General features: G+C 46.2%; 8 protein-coding genes across 8 annotated transcripts; 6 read left to right on the top strand and 2 right to left on the bottom strand.

The window, feature by feature from the left end:
- Positions 1-2,310: 2,310 nt before the first annotated feature.
- On the top strand, positions 2,311-4,381 carry GLAREA_05893 (Metalloproteases (zincins), catalytic; the record flags this gene model as incomplete). The annotated part of the gene is made up of 4 exons (XM_008081307.1): positions 2,311-2,667; positions 2,718-3,112; positions 3,159-4,130; positions 4,189-4,381. The coding sequence occupies 4 exons, from the start codon at positions 2,311-2,313 to the stop codon at positions 4,379-4,381; spliced, it is 1,917 nt and encodes a 638-aa protein (XP_008079498.1).
- A 1,090-nt stretch (positions 4,382-5,471) lies between these two features.
- GLAREA_05892 (uncharacterized protein) lies at positions 5,472-6,266 on the top strand (the record flags this gene model as incomplete). The annotated part of the gene is made up of 5 exons (XM_008081306.1): positions 5,472-5,519; positions 5,569-5,706; positions 5,771-5,870; positions 5,928-6,013; positions 6,075-6,266. 5 exons carry the CDS (start codon positions 5,472-5,474, stop codon positions 6,264-6,266), a joined length of 564 nt encoding a protein of 187 aa, XP_008079497.1.
- A 700-nt stretch (positions 6,267-6,966) lies between these two features.
- On the top strand, positions 6,967-7,803 carry GLAREA_05891 (uncharacterized protein; the record flags this gene model as incomplete). Its single annotated transcript, XM_008081305.1, has 5 exons — positions 6,967-7,014; positions 7,069-7,236; positions 7,294-7,423; positions 7,481-7,518; positions 7,627-7,803. 5 exons carry the CDS (start codon positions 6,967-6,969, stop codon positions 7,801-7,803), a joined length of 561 nt encoding a protein of 186 aa, XP_008079496.1.
- A 1,386-nt stretch (positions 7,804-9,189) lies between these two features.
- On the top strand, positions 9,190-10,143 carry GLAREA_05890 (uncharacterized protein; the record flags this gene model as incomplete). The annotated part of the gene is made up of 5 exons (XM_008081304.1): positions 9,190-9,237; positions 9,297-9,401; positions 9,534-9,647; positions 9,701-9,931; positions 9,982-10,143. 5 exons carry the CDS (start codon positions 9,190-9,192, stop codon positions 10,141-10,143), a joined length of 660 nt encoding a protein of 219 aa, XP_008079495.1.
- Positions 10,144-11,341: 1,198 nt separating this feature from the next.
- GLAREA_05889 (uncharacterized protein) lies at positions 11,342-12,532 on the top strand (the record flags this gene model as incomplete). The annotated part of the gene is made up of 1 exon (XM_008081303.1): positions 11,342-12,532. One exon carries the CDS (start codon positions 11,342-11,344, stop codon positions 12,530-12,532), a length of 1,191 nt encoding a protein of 396 aa, XP_008079494.1.
- A 641-nt stretch (positions 12,533-13,173) lies between these two features.
- On the bottom strand, positions 13,174-15,054 carry GLAREA_05888 (MFS general substrate transporter; the record flags this gene model as incomplete). Its single annotated transcript, XM_008081302.1, has 4 exons — positions 13,174-13,888; positions 13,940-14,257; positions 14,305-14,469; positions 14,516-15,054. 4 exons carry the CDS (start codon positions 15,052-15,054, stop codon positions 13,174-13,176), a joined length of 1,737 nt encoding a protein of 578 aa, XP_008079493.1.
- Positions 15,055-17,321: 2,267 nt separating this feature from the next.
- Positions 17,322-19,456, bottom strand: GLAREA_05887 (uncharacterized protein; the record flags this gene model as incomplete). The annotated part of the gene is made up of 5 exons (XM_008081301.1): positions 17,322-17,393; positions 17,445-18,755; positions 18,810-18,841; positions 18,893-19,115; positions 19,214-19,456. The coding sequence occupies 5 exons, from the start codon at positions 19,454-19,456 to the stop codon at positions 17,322-17,324; spliced, it is 1,881 nt and encodes a 626-aa protein (XP_008079492.1).
- A 657-nt stretch (positions 19,457-20,113) lies between these two features.
- GLAREA_05886 (NAD(P)-binding Rossmann-fold containing protein) lies at positions 20,114-21,307 on the top strand (the record flags this gene model as incomplete). The annotated part of the gene is made up of 3 exons (XM_008081300.1): positions 20,114-20,365; positions 20,492-20,835; positions 20,893-21,307. 3 exons carry the CDS (start codon positions 20,114-20,116, stop codon positions 21,305-21,307), a joined length of 1,011 nt encoding a protein of 336 aa, XP_008079491.1.

Below are 21,307 nucleotides of genomic sequence, written 5' to 3'. Positions count from 1 at the left end.
AATATGACCATAATCTCTCTTTTTATACCGGATGATCGCTCGTCTTAGGTCGTGTATACCTGAAAATCGCCTGTGGAAACAGCGAGATTGAGAGCTTAGAAATGGTCGGACCATTGTGTTACAAAAGGATCATGAACATCCAAATTGCTTCTCAAACCCAAGTCATGCGGATTAAGGGAAAGAATCATCATAATAGAAGATTCGGTTGAGGATCTCCACTTCCATTCCCTGACCGACAATAGCATAATCTGTTTTTCTCGCGTCAAACACTTGCTGATTGATGGAAATAGTGGAAATCCAGTGATCCATTCCGCGTTTCTCGAGAGAATTGACTTATCCAAATTCAATGCACCTTTTTCAAGATAGATCAATTGGCTTTTGCTGAAACAACTCTTGCCTTGGAGAAAGAGACCTAGACCGCTACAAATGCGTGTTAAAACATATGTCAGCAGAAGGGGGCCGGCTCGCCCCAACATCATTGGTGGATATTGATCACTTTTCATGGAGTTGGGATAGGGGAGGATTTGACAAAGAAGATAGTACTTAGGAAGCTTGTATTGTAGTGCGTCGGGCGACGTTATCGAAGTTGATGGCACGAGGGAGTCTAGCCACACTCTGGACTAACTACCCTCCTTAGCTATGATGTGGGTATTCACCATTTGACTGAAAGATTCCGACCACACTTTCCCTGTTCGGAACGCGTTGCTTGAAAGGTTGGGGTAGAAAAGCTTCGGTCGGCAGTGTGAAAGTGGAAGGTGGCTTAGGCAGACCCAGCGGAGAAGGGGATTGGGCGCTTAGATAAAACTGGCACGTGATATAAGCTAGGCGACGCCCCTGGCTCGCTTGTCATCTCGTTTGACAACTCCTCCTTCAAACTAACCACCCCTTCTACTTCATACTTCAGGAACATCTCAACTATTCTTCTGTCTTGTCATGATGGTGACAAAGGCTTATTCCCACCTTATGGATAAGAATAGTCACAAAGACAATCGACTTGCCTCAATCATCTCCGATGCATCGTTTTAAGCGTTTGCCAAGTGAGCTTGTTGGCCTTTTCTCTTGGCTCTTTCCTCTTATCGCAGTGCCAAGTGCTGTGGAATCATGCGACGCTACGAAGGTAAATGATCGGTACATGTCTGCAACCACTACGGCGTCGACGGTACATCTCGAACGTCAACTCTGGGGAAACATTCCACACCGATTGGCGAGTGCCATATCGTGTAGTGGCGCAACCCGCGGGGTTGACATACAGGAGCACGGTTGACCGGTGGGCTTTCTTGGTTTGCCCCTGGTTGCCACTTCATGAAGCCTTGCAAGTTGCAGTCCATATCGCGGAGCTGTAATGCCCTACTGGATCGTTGTAGGGTTGTCAATTTAAAGATCGCCATATTGCGTGCTCCATTTCCCAATCAATCACTTTCGTTTCACGGTATCGACCGAGGCTTTTGCTTCGCTCACTTACTTGAAGGTACTGGTCGAAGGAAGAGTGGAAGGAGCTGTGATTGTGGCTGACGAGTCCGATAGAACCCCCTGCCCCTGACAGTATCAAACGATACAGTACGCATTACTGGAGGCTACCTACTTTTACGCAACTGGAACTATTACTCCTTGATGACATGTCATTCGTCACTAGTATTTCCCCTTATGCTGATCTACTCGGTCAATGCCGTTTGGTAGGGCTCTGGTTCAGTGTCAAATGGGCAGACTACGTGCTTTGCCCTTGTCAACTTCTTTACCGCAATCTTATTCTGAGGCTCAAGCTAAATAGCTAGCCACTCATTCTCCCTAGGAGATTTAGTCGGGACTCAACTGAATTTCGTGCATCGGAATGTCCTATTGAGGATGGAGACTCTAGCCCTCGGCATCGGCTTTCCCTTTAGCATGGACCTACGAGTACTCGAGTAGACTTCCTTCATGTGTAGCTGATCAACAGCATCGGGGTGATCATGACCTATTGGCTGCTCAGTGTAATCACCGCTACCTTCTACTCAGTTCCTTCCTCTTTCGCATGATATCCTATCACATCAACGCTGCGCTACATTCCTATCCCATGTCAACTTCCTTTTACTCGACCTCCACACCCTTTCCTACCCTGACACTGTCATAGACGTGATCAAAATAGGAAGTTGATTCGATTCAGCATCCAAAGATGTCGCATTACAGCGAAGCTAGGAAGGCTGAGGATTGTCCACACAAAATCGACATCACGTATATAAAGATCAGTAGTTCCACCAAGTCAGTTCTTTTATCTCCAGTCCGACAGTTCACTCTCAACTGCAGATCTCATCTATCACATCATCATTCATCAAGATGCGTTTCTCTACTACTGCGTCCGCTGCTTTCCTAGCCGGGTCTGTTGTCGCTCATCCCCACGCTTATCCTCCTCTCAACGGTCTTTCTAAACGCAAATTGGATCTGAACTCATTCCGCCTAGAGACTGAAACAGAGTACTCTGATACCGCGGCAACTGATTCGACTCCAATCGTTGCGCTTGTGAAGAGAGAAACATACCTCGAGACGGCCACTGCTTTAGTGCAGAAGACCGTTCCGGGTGCAGAATTCCGCGTTGCTGATGATCATTACGTTGGTACCAACGGCATTGCTCATGTTAACCTAAAGCAAACTGTGCACGGGCTCGACATTGATAATGCCGATTTCAACGTGAATGTAAGTAACCATCCACGTCATTAGGTATCATGACTAATACCAGTTATCAGGTTGCTGCAGATGGCAGTGTGTTCTCTTTTGGTAACTCTTTTTACACTGGCGCCATTCCAGCTGAAAATCCTCTCACCAAGCGTGATCAAATTGATCCAGTTGCTGCGCTTAAAGGGGCCTCCAGTGTGCTAGACCTCTCCATCACTGCCACTGCCGCCGTTGCCAAACCAGAGGAATCTCTTGAGCACTATGTCATCGAGGGTAGTCAAGGTGCCCTTTCTGCTCCCAAGGCGCGCCTTCAATACATCTTGACCCCAGAGAACACTCTTGCCCTTGTGTGGAGAGTTGAGACCGACGTGGGAAGTGATTGGCTCTTGACATATGTCGATGCTGCCGACTCGAGCAAAATCCACGCAGCAGTCAACTATGTTGCTGAGGCTTCGTACACAGTTTAGTAAGAGTCACAAATGATTTTGTGATTAGTTCTAACAACTGTCTAGCCCTTGGGAAACTAATGACCCTTCCAAAGGAAGCCGTGTCACAGAATCCAACCCTGCCAACACTGCCTCTTCACCTTTGGGTTGGCACAACGACGGTACCACCACATACACCGTGACTCATGGTAACAATGGTATCGCTCAGGCAAACTACGCCGGTGATACCGCCTATTTGAGCGATTATCGACCAAGTGGAGGAAGCACGAATGACTACCTCTTTGGTCTTAACCTCGCCAACACCAACCCGCAGACCTACTCTAACGCATCAGTCACTCAACTGTTCTACACCGCTAACTTGTATCACGACCTTCTCTACCAACTTGGATTTACCTCTGCAGCTGGTAACTTCCAGACAAGCGTCAACGGAGGTGGTGGTAAGGGTGGAGATGAGGTTATCCTCAACGCGCAAGACGGAGCTGGAACTGATAACGCCGATTTCGCCACTCCAGTTGATGGACAAAAGCCAAGAATGAGAATGTTCATCTGGGATTACACCACTCCAAAGCGAGACTGCGCATTTGATGCTGGTGTTATTATTCACGAGTATACCCATGGTGTTTCCAATCGTTTGACTGGTGGTCCAGCCAACTCCAACTGCTTGAGTGTTCTCGAGGCTGGTGGTATGGGTGAGGGATGGGGAGATTTCATGGCTATTGCCATTCATCTCAAGACTTCTGATAAGCGAACAACCAACTACCCTCTTGGTGACTGGATCTACGGAAACCCTGCTGGAATTCGCCAATACTTGTACTCCACAAGCTTGACCACCAATCCTCTCACATACGCAAAGGTCAACGGTGTCAGCGAAGTCCACGCCATCGGTACAACTTGGGCTACTATCCTTTATGAGCTCCTCTGGAACATCATCGACAAGAAGGGCATCACTGCTACCCGATTCCCTGTTCTTGATGCCAAGGGAGCACCAACTGATGGTCGTTTCTACACCATGAAGATTGTCATCGATGCTATGGCTTTGTAAGTTCCTCCTTCATAAATCCTTTTTTTGTTTATACATTACTAATATCTACGATAGACAACCTTGCAGTCCTACATTCGTTTCCGGACGTGACGCTATCCTCGACGCCGACAAGAACCTTTCCGGAGGGGCCAATGCTTGTGCTATCTGGACTGCCTTTGCCAAGCGTGGTGTTGGATCTGGTGCCAAGAGAGGTACTGGTAACAGCGGCCGCACTGCCAGCAACGTCATCCCCACCGGTGTCTGCTAAGTGTGAGGTCGAAGCCGTGTTTTAGAGCATTGAATTGTCATTGGAGTGGAGTTGTCATGTATCTAGACTTTTTTGACGAACTTTTATGCATTAGACAAATGAATTATGTTAAAGATGATTTGCTTTGACTTCCTCTTTGTTAGTTCGAAGGTGAATCTTGAAACCTTGATGCATATTAAAGATAAACTCTCTTATCCGAAATGGGCATAAAGACATGTGTTCTCTGAGCGACAAGATAAGACTCCTCTGATATAACTGGTGGTGTCAAATCTCGATGCGCTCGCGCCATTATGAACATATTTCCACATCCAGCTCAGACATTTCACATGACACATAATGACTAGCTTGCGAGCATCAGAAAGTCTTTGTTTCGAAGTCTCGATTCATAATGGTATAGGTTTATGTTATGAGTCTTCGTACCAAGTACGGTTAAGAGTCATGATATGCTTGCAACTCCATTCAGGATAACTCCTGTCTTTCTGCTACCGAATCGTATTCACACATTTAATTCCTATCTAGCATGCACACTGTCACAGGGCGTCTGTTTTGAACTTGCTGTTCTGAGTCGTATAAGACTTTATCTCCAATTTTGGTTGGACATACTGTTACGGGTCATGGCATACTCCTCTCCCTATTCGGGAGTTCTGGTTTCGCCAAAAGCCGAGTGAACAAAATTTCGTGGTGCGGAGTTTCGGCCAAACTTTGTTTGGCTTCGCCCACTACCGACCTTTATCGAAAGTCAGATAGACACACGTCCCTTTAAGCAATTCTGAGGTTTGGAATTGATTTGAAGATTTGTACAGTCACATGTCTCATTCGGGATTTTTTTCAAAGCATGCGTTCGACTTCGCCTGCTAGTCGCTAATATTTCTAATTCTTGCAGAGTTGGAAATTCATATACCATAAACGGTAAGTTTTACTGAAACCGGGAACATGTAGAGCTTTTCCCATCATAGCTGTCTGTCCAAAAGGGATTAAGTGCTACTGTTCTCCGGCCTTTGGAAAACTCAGAAGATTTCTTGCACACAACCTCTTTCATCGAAGGTGGTCCATAATTTTCATTAAGAACTCTGAGATAAAACAGTCTAATATGAGGGCTAATACTATTTCGTTGATCTTTCCAGGTGTCTTTCTGCTAGTATGTAGTACAGGCAGGAGGTCAAAGATGAAATCACTAATATTTGTAGGGTATCGCTGCAATTCCTGTGGATGATCCATCTCCACATGAACTACAGTATCCTGGTCTTGGGTCTGAAGATGAAATGCACCCAAGTCGGATTTCCCATATGAGACGAAGGTTGATTACCGCGACTCAGTCCAAAAACGTACAGTAAGTCTGGCTAGGCAAATATATTTGAAAATACCTAGCTTGCTAACATGAATTTTTAGATTGGTGCTGTTTTTTGCCTGCAAAATAGTCCTATCCGTGGTTTATCCGACACAACGTTCTGGCGCAGTGTAAATCCCTGGATCAAAGCCCAATCAAAGAGTACGAGAGCACTATCAGAATTTATAGTCTAGAAAACCTACAATTGACGATCGTTAGGAGAAACAGATCTTTGCGAAGTTGCACCTCATTCATGCACCACCATCAAATGCAATGAGGGAAATACAATCTTCATCTGTTCTGACGTAAGTTCTGACGAATCATTTCGCAGGTGCTTGACTTGCTACTGATTTTACTAAAATGTAGAATGATGAGATCATAAGACCAGTGTGCTCGGACTTGGCATTATATCTTCAAAAGATCGTGGATGAATGCAGCATCTATGTAAAGGGGGCCGGTGTGAAAACCCGGCGTGTTGGTGGGCAGGTTTTTGATGACCGCGGATTTAATGTTGTTATGGGTTACAGCAAAGATTGCTTGGAAGTATCTGCGCCATAGTTTTGCTTGTATTCTCGGGGCATGGATGGTGGTTTGGCAGAGACAATGTAAGACTTTTGGACAAGAGAAATGCTGGGTTCACTTTTTCCTCTACAAACATGTCTCTTTTGGTGGTAAGCAAGTGGGGGAATCGATGCGCACTTTGGATGATCAAAGTAAACTTAGTAGGTACATGCTTCATAGTCACATATACGTGGAGTCTTATGTTGCCTAAATTACCTGATGGCCTTTCGCTAAAAGCTGATGCTCTGCCTTTCCTGGCGATTTCAATAAGTTAATCCCTGGATTTTACTAAAACAGGTACAGTATGTGCGGCGCTCCCTGCTTGGACTTATGGATTTTGTGATTTTTCCACCAGAATACAATAACTCACGGCACGAAAAGAGGGTCCAAAGTCATGTTCCTGGTTGTTTTGGAGTTGTAGATTCATATATCCTAGCTAGGAAGAATCCATGCATACGAAGCGACGGTAAGGTAGAGTTCCAGTCACTGAGTAGGAATTTGAAATACCATAATCAGTTTATGTGACGCTGTAGGCGACTCCGTTGAATCTTTCCATTCATGGACTTCCCGTTCAATATTATAGAGACTCCAGGTCCTGCCTTTCTAGATAGATAAAAAAGTCTTTCCATACACAACTTTATTCATCGCACATCACTCTCCCATAACGATCCACAAATATATCGAAACAAAACACAACATGCGATCGTCCATCATCGTCTGGGCCCTTTTGGTTATTTTTCTCGTTGTACGTATTCCATAAATGATGCCCTTTCAAACGAGAATGCTACTGATATTGTAGGGTGTTGCGGCTGTCCCTCGTGATGAACTATCTTCCCGTGACCTGCATTCTTCTGAAAATGCACCGAACATAGATTTCTCTTATAAAACCCACGTCAATACCGGCAAACAAAGATCAGTCGAGACAAGGACCAACTTGGCCTCTTGGAAAATTGGGGAACTAAAACTTGTAAGCCCCACCTAGAAAGAATAATTGGAAGAGTACGTTTCTGACATGAGTGCTCAGCGACTTCCTCCTATCTGCGTGAAAGACGCGAAAAATGGGCCCGAGCCTCCCATCATTAATGGCATGGATGGTAAACCCATGGAATCTCCGCCAACGTCATACGTACAGACAGCTAAAGAGAAGTTGGCAAGTAAGGTTCTCTGCTCGAGTAATCAATATTAGCTTAAATACCGCTGACAATCCAAAGAACAGGGGGGTATTTGCGAAGTTCAACCTCGAAAATGCGTCAGTCTTTATTGCGACAGGAGAGGAGTTAAAGTCCTTCTTTGTTCCGAGGCAAGTGTCGCCCAAAGTCTAAACTTTCAAATCGCTACTAACTTTTAACGAATGAAGCGCGATGAGGTGATGAGTCCGAAATGTGAAGACATTGCCAACATGCACGTCCAAGCACTCCTTGATAATTGTACTTTGAAATCCTACTACGACAGTGGCGTAAAGTCAACCGCTGGTCAAGTCTTTGATTCTTTTGGGCTAAACGTCGTTGTTGGTTGGCAAAATCAATGCGACTGATAAAAGATATCACCTGCCAATTGAGGGAATAATAACATTTCTGGCGGTAGAAACTTCATATTTAGCAAAGATAGCGTGAGCGAAGGAATATTCTACCAGTATTTTGGTCGTTTTCTTATGCTACCTTGGTAGGAACCATACGTATTTTTGAGGGTCGCATGAAGCATATTTACGTAGATAAATTTGAGAACATGACTCTCAGATTTACGTTATCTTGTCAATTGTATTTTATAGGAAAATGTATTTTTGGGTTGTTTTGCATCAAAGTTATTGAAGTTTCGATTATTTGAATCAAGCCTGGATTTAATTTTCCATCATAAAATCGTGACTCTGAGGGAAAACAAGAATATGGCTCATTCAAGAGAAGAACATGATGCAGTGGACATCTGTGCCGCACTTTTATCTTCAATCTATTTTCAAGAAAAATATATCATGTTCGTCTCCGATTCACCCTACAATAAAACCAAAGTTCGGGTAGAACTGATATGTAACATCACATGATACAAACGACATATTGACAACTGACCAATGGAGTTTCGCTCGACTACTAGGTGTTTACTCACATGCCACACAGTAGGCCAAAGAATCATTATTCACAGCTCAGGAAGCATTCTCAGCACTTTAACTTTATTCAAGCTGCAAGTTCAGGTCATTTGACGAACAGAAGGTTTCTGATAGCTTGAAACGGAAGTTTATATCCTGTATATTCGAAGAATATGAATCTAAATTTAGAGAAAAATGTTATCAAGGCGTGGCAGTATTTATCAGGGACAAGAGCTTCCTACCATATCGTGGAATGCTATAAGCTTATCTAGAGAATGTATATAATTTCTAGGAATTCATAACCAGTTACAAAAGAAGCGTAAGTGAGGTTAATAGAGTAACAGAGTCCAAACATATTTGTCTCGTCATTCTCGAAATTATTCCTCATAGTATAGACCCAAGAAGGAGTCTTCCTACTTTGGCTCAAATTATACAAATAAAATAAATAAATTCTCAACTGCTTATTATCTTCAACAAGAAACAAGAATAAAGTTATAATTCACATTCCTTAGCCCAACTTTTAATATAAGAAGTAAATTTATGAGAATCGGGTAAAACTGCTCTTTCTAGGCATAGAAGGCTATCTTACTTAGAATCATTATGTCTTATCATTTATATCGGAACCATTATATCGAAGCTATTGTGAATGAACAGTCTGAATGAACAGTCTGAACACATGCAAGCACAGATGTATAACTATGTCTCAAGCATGTCCTCCAACCCAACTCTGCCCTTCATTCTTCCCAAATTCGACACTTACAATCTACCATCCTTTTTGAGCACTCAATTTTAAACCCCTCAAGCTTTAACCTATCTCAGACTTCTCGTTGCAACAAAGATACAATGGTTGTTCTAACCCCTCTTCTCTGCCTTGTCGGCATATTTAAACTTGTAAGACTTCCACTTACGACATATTACTTCATGTTTGAAAGGCTGATAACCATTATCAGGCAATTGGTGTTCCTGTAGACGCTCCACTCCCTCTTCCTATCTCCGATTTGGTCTTCAGAGGCGAGCTCGGAGGTCACGAAGTCGAATTCAATGGTACTATCCAGGTAAGTTGTTTACTCCCACACCTCGAAGTTATCCCTAGAGAGATTATCCCGAAAGAGAATTAGCGAAATAGCCAGAATCCAATCCATCTTCAGAATCCACATCTCTCCTCCCATTTACTAAATCCCAACCAGGAAGTCTACGCCCAAGTCGCCGCCACCCACCCATCCTTCAACACCCGCTCCCAACTGGACACAAATATCGCCCTCGCAGCCGCCTCACCCATCCAGATAACCAAGAGAAACAAGGTAAATTCCTCAAAACGCCCATCATCCAACATTATCTTAGCATCACATCTCAGGCCCACCACTTCTGCAACCAAAACATCGGCAAACCCTGGCTCCCCGCAAAAGTAACCTACATCGAAGACGGCATCAAATACCTCAGTACATCCCCCTACCCCCTCCCCCATCCACCCCTATACCCAGACCTAACCATCCCCGCAGAGTCCAAAGGTAAATGCGGAGTCCAATCCGGGCACTGCGCGCGCATCTCCTGTTCCTGGGATTCCGCGATATTTCTCTGCAACGACGTAAGTCTTTGCGTTGTTGTTTAAATATGGGAGTAGGCTAATAGGGTAAGCGTCTGGATTTTATCGAGCCATCGTGTGCTTATCTGGCGTCTTATGCTGAGGATCTTATTGATTGGTGTAAGACGGAGGTGAGTGGGATGGGATCGGCGGTTGCGGGACAGTTGTTTGATACGGATAGTTATAATGTTTTGGTGAGGTATAGTAATTGCTAGACTGGATCAGACAGGCGTGAGTTTGTATGTGCAGGAGCTTCAGATTATGTGGTGTTCTGGTTTTGGTGGTCCGTTAGGAAGCTTCAAGTTATCTGATGTGTCAATTTTGGTGGTATGTGGTGGAAGACTAGGAAGCTTAGACGTTAATTCGATGTTATCCATTTGATAAGATATGTCTTGGTACCTATCGAACCCGTTGGGCTTAGCATTGATCTTTTTTTCTTTTTTCTAGTAAGCCTATTATTCTACCTTAGTGTACCATATGTTCGATATTCAAGTCGGTAGCTAGCTGAATAAGATAAGTGAATTACTTATAATTCCAATTATAATGAGCCACCCTCGGCATACCTCCCCCCGCAAACCCCCCTACAACATTACCAAACAAGCAAATTTGCATCACCACAAACCAAGAAGAGCTCTTAGTAGACACCTCATCAACGAACCGCGTAACACTACTTTAATTTAACGTCCACCTGCCCTGACCAAGCCAACAAACCTCGCATGCAAGTGAGATCAGTCATAAAAACCTAATAATAAACAGCTCCAAGCGGTAAAGCACACCAACATACCTTATCTCATGACTGCGTGATCAAATAGAATCCATACCACTCCAGGTGAGGCAAATCCTACGCTCGAATTACGATGAATGAAAAGTTTGGAAAATGATGGGAATGTTGAAAGGACTGTTTTCCAAATTAGCAAACCGTAAAGATTTGTTGAATCCATCCTGGATAGACATTCCGCGTTCGTTTTCCTGGCTTGAAGCCGAAGTTCATTCAGTCGAGATTCGCATTCTGGTGGGTGTTTTGAATGACGTTCGTTCCTCGATTCTAAGCTATGGGGAATAATGCAAAATTCAGAATCCACGGTGCGTAGAGGTCAAATAACGGAAGCGAGTTGAGCTCCATGAAGATTCATAGTGAGTTAATACTGAATACTGCGTTGGGATTGCTAAGACGGAGTGATTGAATGTATCAAAATTGATTCGAATAACCGACGCAGGCTACGCCATTCAAGACCAAACTGCTACCAATTAGTATATCAAGCCCCGTTCTCAATCTTCTTCTCCTTCTCTTTTATCACCACTCCACAAACTCTCCTACAGAATACGCAATTGCATTGTCTCCATTCGAAAGCGACCTCAATCCCAAAACAACACCACTGAACTCCAGGAAAATCCAATACACCAGCACCAAAAATGAGTCGCCCCAACGAGCGTCGCTCCTCCACAGCCTCAAACCGTGGCTCAAAACCCAAAGACCCGTACGCCCACGGAACCACACTCGCCAGAGATGGCACATACGGCACCATAAACGTCACACGCACCGAGACCCGTGGAACCAGAGACACCCCGAGCTCCTCCCGCAGACCCAGTAGCCCCGTCGTGCATGGAACGAAATTGAACAGAGACAGCCGAAGCTCAAGCACTCAGCAAGGATCAAAGATAGCCAGCCCTCGCGCTGAGACGATGTTGAATAGAGATCGCAGGGACTCGTCTTCCTCGGCGCGACCGTCGTCTTCGCGTCCGATTCCGCCGGCGAGTACGGTACTTCATCGTGATCAGAGCAGCTCAAGTAGACAGCCGCCACAAAGCTCCGTTATTCCACCAGCAAGGACGGTACTCCATCGAGATCAAAGTAGCTCAAGCAGACACCCGCCACATACCCAAATCAATACTCCACCAGCGAGAACGGTACTTCACCGCGACCAGCAGTCTCAGGCACCTGCTCCAGTTCAGAGTAATCGACAAAAGACATTGCTGAGAACCGAGCGAGATGTTGCGATGGCATCGCGTATGATGAATATTCAAAGTATGAACCCGAAGGAACGCCAGGAACAGGAGAAGTGGTGCCAAGAACAAATCAAGCTAAGCGGATCCTGTCCTGCGAGATTCGATTGGGTACGCAAGAAGAACGGATTCCACTGCAAAGGCGGAAATCATTTCATCACCGACAAGCTGCTGGCGATGGGGAACGGATTCTGCTATGTGACAAGCGAATTTTCTTATGATTGGTTGCTCCTTGCTGGACAATGCAATGACCCACGCGCCAATCAATGGTCAGGGCCATACAAACTCACTGGGGGCAATTTTAGACCACACCAGATGCAGGTACAGTACTGTGACGGTATCCCATGTGGTAAGCAAGTCCAAGGACATGAGCTTGGTATTGAGCCTATAACTCCGGCGCAATGGGCAGAATTGGAAAGCCGTCAGCACGCTCTCAGGGTTCACCTGGCGATGCACGGGAATTTTGAGGATAGATTGCACGCTGAGGACTGGCTTGCTATATTCAACCATGCCAGAAGTCCAAGCAGGATGGATAGGCTTGAGGCGGCCCAGGCAGTTGCTGAGATGCAAGCCGCGAGGCAGATGCAAGGATTAATCTGAATTCAAAGTCGTAATCGAGCTGCTCATGAGCAGGCTCCTTCCCGATCGAGTGGTCTTGGGCGATGAAAGTGGCTTGGAGAACAGTATAGCAGGTCAAAACGCGGCGTGATAGATAGACTTAGAGAGAAGACTCGGATACGAATCGCCATAGCGAAAATGTGTCCAGGAATCGAAGATTTATAACAACAATAGCGCAGGCGTGCAAATCCATGGATGGACCAGACCGTATTGATGTGCCGGGAAGATCTTTGCTGTGCGTAATTCCGTATGTATGGGCGATGCCGCTTCCGAAGTACGAACAACGTCTTCGATCATTTGAAGTGGCTTTCTGACTCTAGCTTGTTGCAGCTGCCTAAGAGACCCAAGAATACCACTGGGGTAAAGTTATAAAGCTGGCATTCTGACACAGCCCAGTTGAACCCAGGCTGTTTCCAGGGTGGTGTAAAATCATTTTTTGATGATGTTAGACTCGGGCCCGGATCGCGACATGCACTTTCAGTGAGGAGCAAGCGAGCAGCGATTGACATATTTTTGATGGCCCCTCCGCCTCCTTGAATTATACGAAAACCCAGACAGTTCTATGTTTGGCTAGTTCGCGCTGATGTTAGAAAATCCGCGTTATTCCTAGACGTAACAATCAATCATCGCGCACGACTCGTCAACTTCTTAAACTCCCCAATCGTAGCAAACGGGTGAGCACCAGCATCCTTCTCGCCCACATCCTCAGGAACAGCAACGACATTCTCGCCTCTAAAAATATCAAGCTTCGTATCCTTGAAATTGCGTGCGGAGATCTTATGCTCAAAGAGGATGTCTATCTCAGCATACGTCCTGCCTTTCGGCTCGGGAAGTCGAAAGTAGATCCAAACAACGCAAAGAGCGCAACTGCCAGCCCAGAAGAACGCGCTTTTGGCACCCCAACCCCAGCCAGATGGAGTTGGTGTGAGCTGATATGTGGTGAGGATGTTGACTACGATGCCGCCGATGTTGTAAAGATTCCGGGCCAGAACGATGGTCTTTGATTTCAGACGAGTAGATGACAGTTCAGCGACTAGAGCATAACAAACAGGTCCGACCGTTAGATCGTATACCAGCGTAAAGATGAGGAGCATAGAGCCAATTGCCCAGCGAGAGGCTTTGTTGCTTGATGGTGCGATTGATGCTAGACCGATGATCATGAGAAGTACCAAGAGACTAGCGGCTCCTTTGAGGTAAATAGAGCGGCGGCCAGCGCGTGACATCAGAAACCAAGATCCAAGTGTGCCAATTGCACCCAGGGCATATTGGGCCATCGATAAGTTAAAGGCGGATTCGGTTGGAAGCCCTGCTTGTTGGTAGAAATAGGTTGAATACCCCCTAGTACAAATTTAGCCATTTGTTCGGTATGTCGTTCTTCGTATTACATACATAAAAGTAGAACCACACAGAGCCTGGACGACCCAAGTCAAGCAAACAATCTCGGTGCGCCGGAGGTCGCATCCTCGGAAACAGTCGAGATATGAGGTTCCTTCCGAAACAGATTTTTCGAGCTCGTCTGTATGTTGCATCATGGCAATGGTATTGTCTGCATCGAAAGTATGATCACCTCGAGTCGTAAGTCTTAACAGTTGAGCTTTCGCTTCTTCAATACGACCTTTGCGAACAAGCCACCAGGGCGATTCGGGGGCAAAGATGCACCCAATCAAAATCGGGATGGGCCACATCCACTGAATGGCAAATGGGATACTAAAAGTCTATTAGCACTACAAAGACATGTACTCAACTATGCTTACCGATAAGCCCATTGGTCCTCTCTTGAGAGTAGTGCGCGAACAACACCAGAAGCGATGAACTGTCCCATGACCCAGCATAGGTTAACGTAGGTACAAAGATAGGCTCGGAGAGCAACAGGACAGACTTCGGAAGCGTAGGCCGTCGTGAGAGTTTGAAAAGCGCCCCTAAGACCGTCAATCACTGATACATAACTGGAGCCTGTGTTCCTACCAAGGAATTCCGCAGAGTATCTCTCCTAACAGAAGAACTGGAAGGGTTGGTGAGAAGAATGGAACGAAGATAACAGCAGTCATCATACACAGGGCTCCGATCATAGTTTTACGATAGCCATATTTCTCTGAGATAACACCAGTCGCGAAAAGTCCCAATATTTCTCCACAAAGAGCGCCGTTTGAGAGTCCAGATTTCCATGGAGCCGGTATTGTATAAGCGCCATCATCAGCAATGACCCCGTATTTCTGATTGAACTGCGGAAGAGCGTAGAAAGACGAAAGAAGAACTACGTCGTAACCTTCCATGATAATGGCAGTTGAAAGGAGGATAGACCACCCAACGGCCTTAGGGTAGAGTCTCAAAGCCTCTTTGAGAGTCATGTTATGTTCTTTGCGGGTGGCTTCCTGTGCATCTGATTGAATCTCCGCGAAGCCGTGAACCGCGACTGATGCTCTTCGAATGAACTCATCATCTGCGTGGAGGGTAACGTTCTCAATGGGCGCCTCTGCGCCACCGGATCCGCTGCCAGATGCCATGAAGTTGAATAAGGGTAACGAGCCCAATCTGTGAAGGCTATTACCGAAGGAAGCTCCTTGCTCTCAAACTAAACCGAAGATCGCGTGTACTAAACATCCTTTTCAGAAGCAATAGGTTTGTTGGTGTAACGGTAACGGTCTCTCATCTGAAGAGAGAATAATGTGATGGTTCGAAGCGAGGGGGCACTAGCTCCGCAAGCTGGCGGGACTTGGATCACGCCACCCACGGTCTGCTACCTTCCGCCGGCGAGTTGGAAAACGTCGCTGAAGTCGGTGAGTTCATGAACCAAAGTTCAGATTTGACTGACGGCCGTTAAAGAATGGTCTTCAGTCGCAATAACATGGAGCTGTCTCATCGAAGCACGCGGGGTAGAAAATTTCTAGGTCTGGACTCGACCAGAGCTATTCTGTTGCGGGTTAGTACCAGGGGGGCGGCACCAGTCCATACAAGGATCGTTATGCTGTCACCAAATGCTGGACTGGCGTCTAACAGCTCGAGCTATGGATTATGCGAAATGCAGAGCAGAGGAATCCTGTCGCGGGAGAGGGTAATAACAGAGCAGATTGATTGAAGAGAAGTTGTTTGACCCCGGATTTGTTGCTCGGTAGTGCAGCACCAGACGGGTTCTAGGACAGAACGAGTATTAATTCCGACCCCGCATTTCTCTCACCGACTCGCGGTGAGCATTGAGTTCCCTCGAAGAATATCGAGAAAAATGATTCGACAATGTTCAATTGACTCTACTCATTCGGTCAGCACGTGTTGAGCAACTGTAGGTTAATCACTCCGAAGATGATCACTGCATTCTAGAAGCTCATCTCAAGTCGGGCCCCTGTTTCTGGGGAAAATGAGTGGGACTGGGCAGACAATATGACTGCATGTGCAAGGTCGAAAAGAGGGATGTGTGCCTCGTTGATTGGGGGAGTTCTCTGAGCATGTCTATTCGCAGCTTAGGGGTATGGAGCATGCATCGACCGATTGGGGAGTGGCAGACGCGAATACGTTGAAAAAGTCAACTCCACAACACAAGCCGTTCCTGACTGCACCAGGACGGCTTCCCCTCGGGACCCTCGATCCGACAACCGACAAACGACGATTCTTTGGACAGTCCTCTACCCTGATCACCGGCTCTCGTGAGACAATTGGCTTGCACAATGGAGCATAGCCAGTGACGGAAAAGCTTCAAGTCTCGACAATCTATGACAGAAGGCTCGGATTCATATAAGTTGACCATGTCCACCCCCGCATCGAAGCCCCTGGAAAGTCTTGCTGAAGGCGACAGCTGAAGAAGGACCTTACGTCCGCATTAAGCACCTCGACTTAACCTTCCTATGCGAAGCAGGGACTGGCTTTCGTGTCCTTGTCCTCTTCCATTATAAGGCCAGCGAGGTACTCGAGCTTTTGCGCAACAGATAATATTGTCGCTGCTGATAAGTCTCCGCGTTGATTCACCTGGTGGACCTGAAATCAAGCAAAATCCCGTCCAGAAAGTCCTCTGCCTTGCAGTCCAATTCCAACTTTTTAACCATGTAGGACAATTGCGCAGACTGATAATCCGGCAGAAATCGAGAGAACGAATGCTGTCAAACTTCGATGAAAAGCGAACGCCTTTTGCGGAGCCATGGCAATGCCACTGGATCGAAATGCAGATTTCACCGCTGTGACCTTGCCCCATTCCTCTTCGTCTTCCTTAAGTAGTCGTAATCAATTCCTCGAGGTCAGAGAAGCAAGTGTATTCGTTATTTGGTGACATCGAATCATCGAATCCCCGGTGTCATACTCATTTCTTTCGACTTTGAACTGTGCCAATGCAAGACATGCCGGAGGTGTAGAAGCACGATGAAAGAGGCTGAACACAGCGTGGGTTGCTTCGACGCGTCCTAAAAGCTGGAGTCAATGGATTGAGCGCGTGCGTTTTTCATGGAACGAATAATCGCAGAATCGAGTATATTACCTGCCGCGCTACATGACGCGATTGGAGTCTGATGGCTCTGTGGATAGAAATATGTAGGGAGTTTGGGACGCATGATTGGCAAAACGCAGATGCACCTGCAGCTGCTACGGTGGCCGAGAATAACCTTGAGCCTCAGGCGCCCACCGATTTTTTCCCCATACTCGAGCTCGTGGACCTTCTCAACACTACATTGAGTGACACCCGGGTTCCAATTCCGTCACGCTCAAATCCGTTCCTGCTATACCCTATTTTTTCCTGGTTCAAAGTACTCTGGCTCAGCTACCACACTGTTTTCATATCTCAGCTGTCATATCATGGCCCACCAAGCCCTTCTTCATAAGCACCTTCAAAGTCAATTCCCTCGATGAAAGAATCCCACCCAGCCTGTCACAGGTTAACAAGAAAACGAAAAGAAGAAGCCGACAGGCAACTAACCCAATCTATATCCATGTCATTGGAGAACTCCCAGTTTTGTGGCTCTGGCAGCTTTTCTTCAGTTAGGCAACCTGACTGAGCATACAATTCGGATCCCCCGACAGAGGATGGTTTTGGGGTACTATTTACGACTTCGAACGTCAGGAGCATATCGGAGAGTGTTTGGTACGTTCTTTTAGCATCGGAAGAGGAGTTCCGCACCTCATTCCAAATTGCACAGGAACGCGTCAAGGCCTTTTTCAGAACATTGAAATTCGGCGGACCATCTACAGCTGGGCATCGCCGCTGATGATCCAATTCAAGACTTAGTATCATCCCAGCCAGAATGAAGTCGTGCCTGGCATGCGACAGGTTGTACCAGACAAACAACGATCCTGGTATTAATGCGAATCTATGGAAGAGTTCCTGCTGGGCTAATAGCTCCAGTGCCGACGAGACGCATCGATCTCGAGATAGTTTAAATCGTGCTTCTAATCTGCCTCTATTAACGTACCTTCGATGTAGAGCGCACATTGCCCGGTGGTAGAGGAACTTCATTTGCACAGCTGAAAGTTCACTGGCCGCTTTGCTCTGAGATTCGGAGTCGATAACTACGCCAAGCATATTAGGAGGAAGCTGCTGATATGTCTCTCTTAGTTGATCATCGAGCTCAACAACTTTATCATAGTCAGTTGATAATAGCTCATTATTCAGGTCGCTAATCCCCGCGAGGACATTCAAAAGCCTTCCTTTTGCGATCAAGTACGTGACCGGTGTCCATTCTGTCAGTGGCCGTGACTCTGGCAGTTCGGTGGTGTCTGGAGTTAGCTCCCAGTCGTATAGATTTCGTGGCTCCAGTGTATCCGCATAAACTCTGGGCATCATACTTGGAAAGCCGGCAAGAAAAGATGCGATACAATCTTTTCCAACTATGCCGAGCCAAATGCGGCGTCTATACTCCGCTTGCATCACCGAAATCGATGCTATCTGCGAGGGATCACGATGATAGCCCATGTTGATGGCGGCGCGTATTACCACACCTGTCATCATCCAAAGCCCGCGGCTGTTGTCATCATGCCTAGCCAGCTCTGCAGTAGTGTTGAGTAGTAACGTTTCCAAGGTATATGGCAAGCACTTTGCAATATCTCCTTTCATCAGACACTGTGCCGTTCGCATACGATACTGTTCATAGAGTACCCTAGAACTACCTTTATACTCCGGTGGTTCATTTCCGGCCAAATGATAGGACAGCATCGTCACAGCGAGAATTGAGAACAGCAAACCTATCCACATCACACTGGTATCCGAAGGGTTGTTCCAATGCTCTTCGTACTACATTTTACTCAGCAGATTTCTGGACAAATTTTATAGCCAGGCAGACACTACCTGTTGCATGAAATTTTGCTGATATACGACAGCTAGTTAAGGTGTCAGAATTTATGTTCGTTGAATATTGGGGCCGAACTCACGAGCAGTAGGTATGGCAAAATTCTTATGGTCAAAATATTGACGGATCAGGCTATCGACTTCAGATCTCGGTGGCAAAGCTGCAGACAAATCCGTTTTATTTACCGCATCTTTCCTTCCAGACAAAAAGGCGGATCCGTCAACGTAGTAAGAGAGAGTTTGCTGGGTTTCTTTTTCGGATAATTCATCCTGGCTTTGATTCCAAAATCTCTTCAGCTCGCTGACCTTTCTCTCGGTTAGATAGAAAATCTCATTGACTGATCATATCCATTTTCAACATGAGAATGATATCAGTGGATCCGGCTAGTGCAGAAATTACTTACCTCGCGAAAAACATTACTCCAGTTATCGGAGGCTTTATAGACAGAATGCGATCCATCAAACACAGTTTCACCCGTGCTGGTTGGCGATGTTACTTCGACCCCACCATTTCTTGTTTCTGCGTCAAAATTTTCAACATCGTGATGCTTATTTGAATTATTGCAGTCTTCTGGAGGCTTTGGTTGTTGATTTTGAAGCATCAGACTCTTCACCAAACTCTCTAAACGATCTATCCGTTGTTGCATGCTGTCTGTTACCGCAGTAGTGGGGGCACTCGTCTTCAAACCTCTCCATTTGCAATTAGACTGTTCCCCCCGAGTCGTGCAGTTTTGACAAGGCTGCTCTCGGTTGCATTTCAATCTGAGGGGTCTTCTTGTCAGCTCCTCGCAATTCCGCAGAGGGCGGATGTGATATATTATATCTTACTTTCTCATCCGACAGGGATCGCATGACAGCGTGGCACGAGGGCGTCTACCCGGTTTTTGAATGTGCTTTACAATATCATTCTCCACGGACTTACTACCTTGGGTTGGCATGATTTCGAATCGTTATCAAAATCTTTCCTTGGTGGTCGACAAAGCGGTTGAATAAAACCTGTCGAGGACGGCTGGCTCAACATTAAGCGGCTGATCTTACACACGTGACTTTTGTCCGCGGACATTTCCTTGTTACCAGACGTCCTATCGGATTTTCAAATATGGCCGGTATTTCGGGCGCGATGAGAGAGTAAAGACCGGTAATAGGCATTAACCAGCTCCGTTCTGGCGCTACTGCCATGGCCGTCTAGGTGGTTTAAATAACTACTTAATTGTTCCAAAATCACCACCACATCATACACTTTCAACAACACCCATCTTTCCGCCTTTCACCTCAAGTTATCACTTTTATATTTTCTACGCGATATGGCTCTCAGTGTTAGGGACTTTTTACATGTTCAACTCTTTCTTGATATTCCGAAACCTACGGCTTCATTTTCAGGCAAGACAATCATCATAACTGGCGCCAACTCTGGGCTTGGTAAAGAAGCCGCTAAGCATATCGTTGCTTTGAGCGCAAGCAAGGTTATCTTGGCTTGTCGAAGCGTATCGAGTGGAAAGGCTGCGAAGCTTGAGATAGAAACAGCTTTGAAATGTCGCACAGATGTGTTGGAAGTGGTTCGTAAATCAATTTCTTTAAACTGAGCTTCATTACCTCAGGCGACCTCCTACCCAGAGATGTCACAAAACTTAACGAGATACGGGACTCTCGTATTACATCTATACTGACACTCTAGTGTTCAGTGGGAACTTGATCTTGAATCAGACATCTCAGTCAAAGCCTTCGCCAACAGAGTCAACCATCTCCCCCAATTAGACGTCCTAATCAACAACGCAGGCATATCAGCCGAGAAATTCTCACTCGTCTACGGAACCGAGAGAACACTTGGAGTCAACGTCATTGGAACTTTCCTTCTCTCCCTCCTCGTCCTCCCTAAACTCCGCGAAACTGCGAAGAAGTTCAACACCACACCACACATGACATTCGTCGGCTCAGCTATGCATTCCACTGCCAACTATCCCAAAAAATTTGATGGCGATTTCTTCACATGGTCGTGTGAAAAGGAGAATGTGAATTTGAATAATCAGTATTTTTACACACGATCTAATATCTTGTTCTTTTTCAGCTAACGAAATGCGATTAGATACGCACTCTCTAAATACATCCAACTCCTCCTCGTCAATAAACTCGCCTCTCACATCGACCCTCTCCCCTCAACCACCTCCAAAGAGTCCAACAAAATCATCATCAACTCCCTCGACCCCTGTTTCTGCGGCACCACCGGCCTCTTCCGCGATGTCTCGGGTGGGAAGCGGATCTTTCTTAAGATTTTTAATTTGTTTTCTCGGACCCCTGAGAAAGGATCGAGGTTGATTGTTGGTGCTGCGGCGGCGGGGAGAGAGACACATGGGGGATGGTTGAGGGCGGGCGAGGTGAGGGAGACGGTTGAGATGGTTAGGGGGGTTGAGGGGGTGGAGAGGGGGGAGAGGGTTTGGAGGGATTTGGTGGGGAGGGTGGAGGGGTTGGGGGTTGGTGTTGGGGGTTTGGTGGAGGGTTAG

This window comes from Glarea lozoyensis (assembly GCF_000409485.1).
Source record: "Glarea lozoyensis ATCC 20868 chromosome Unknown GLAREA15, whole genome shotgun sequence".
Taxonomy (NCBI): Eukaryota; Fungi; Ascomycota; class Leotiomycetes; order Helotiales; family Helotiaceae; genus Glarea; species Glarea lozoyensis.
The sequence above is the reverse complement of the archived record's forward strand: the minus strand, read 5'-3'. Positions and strand labels throughout refer to the sequence as shown.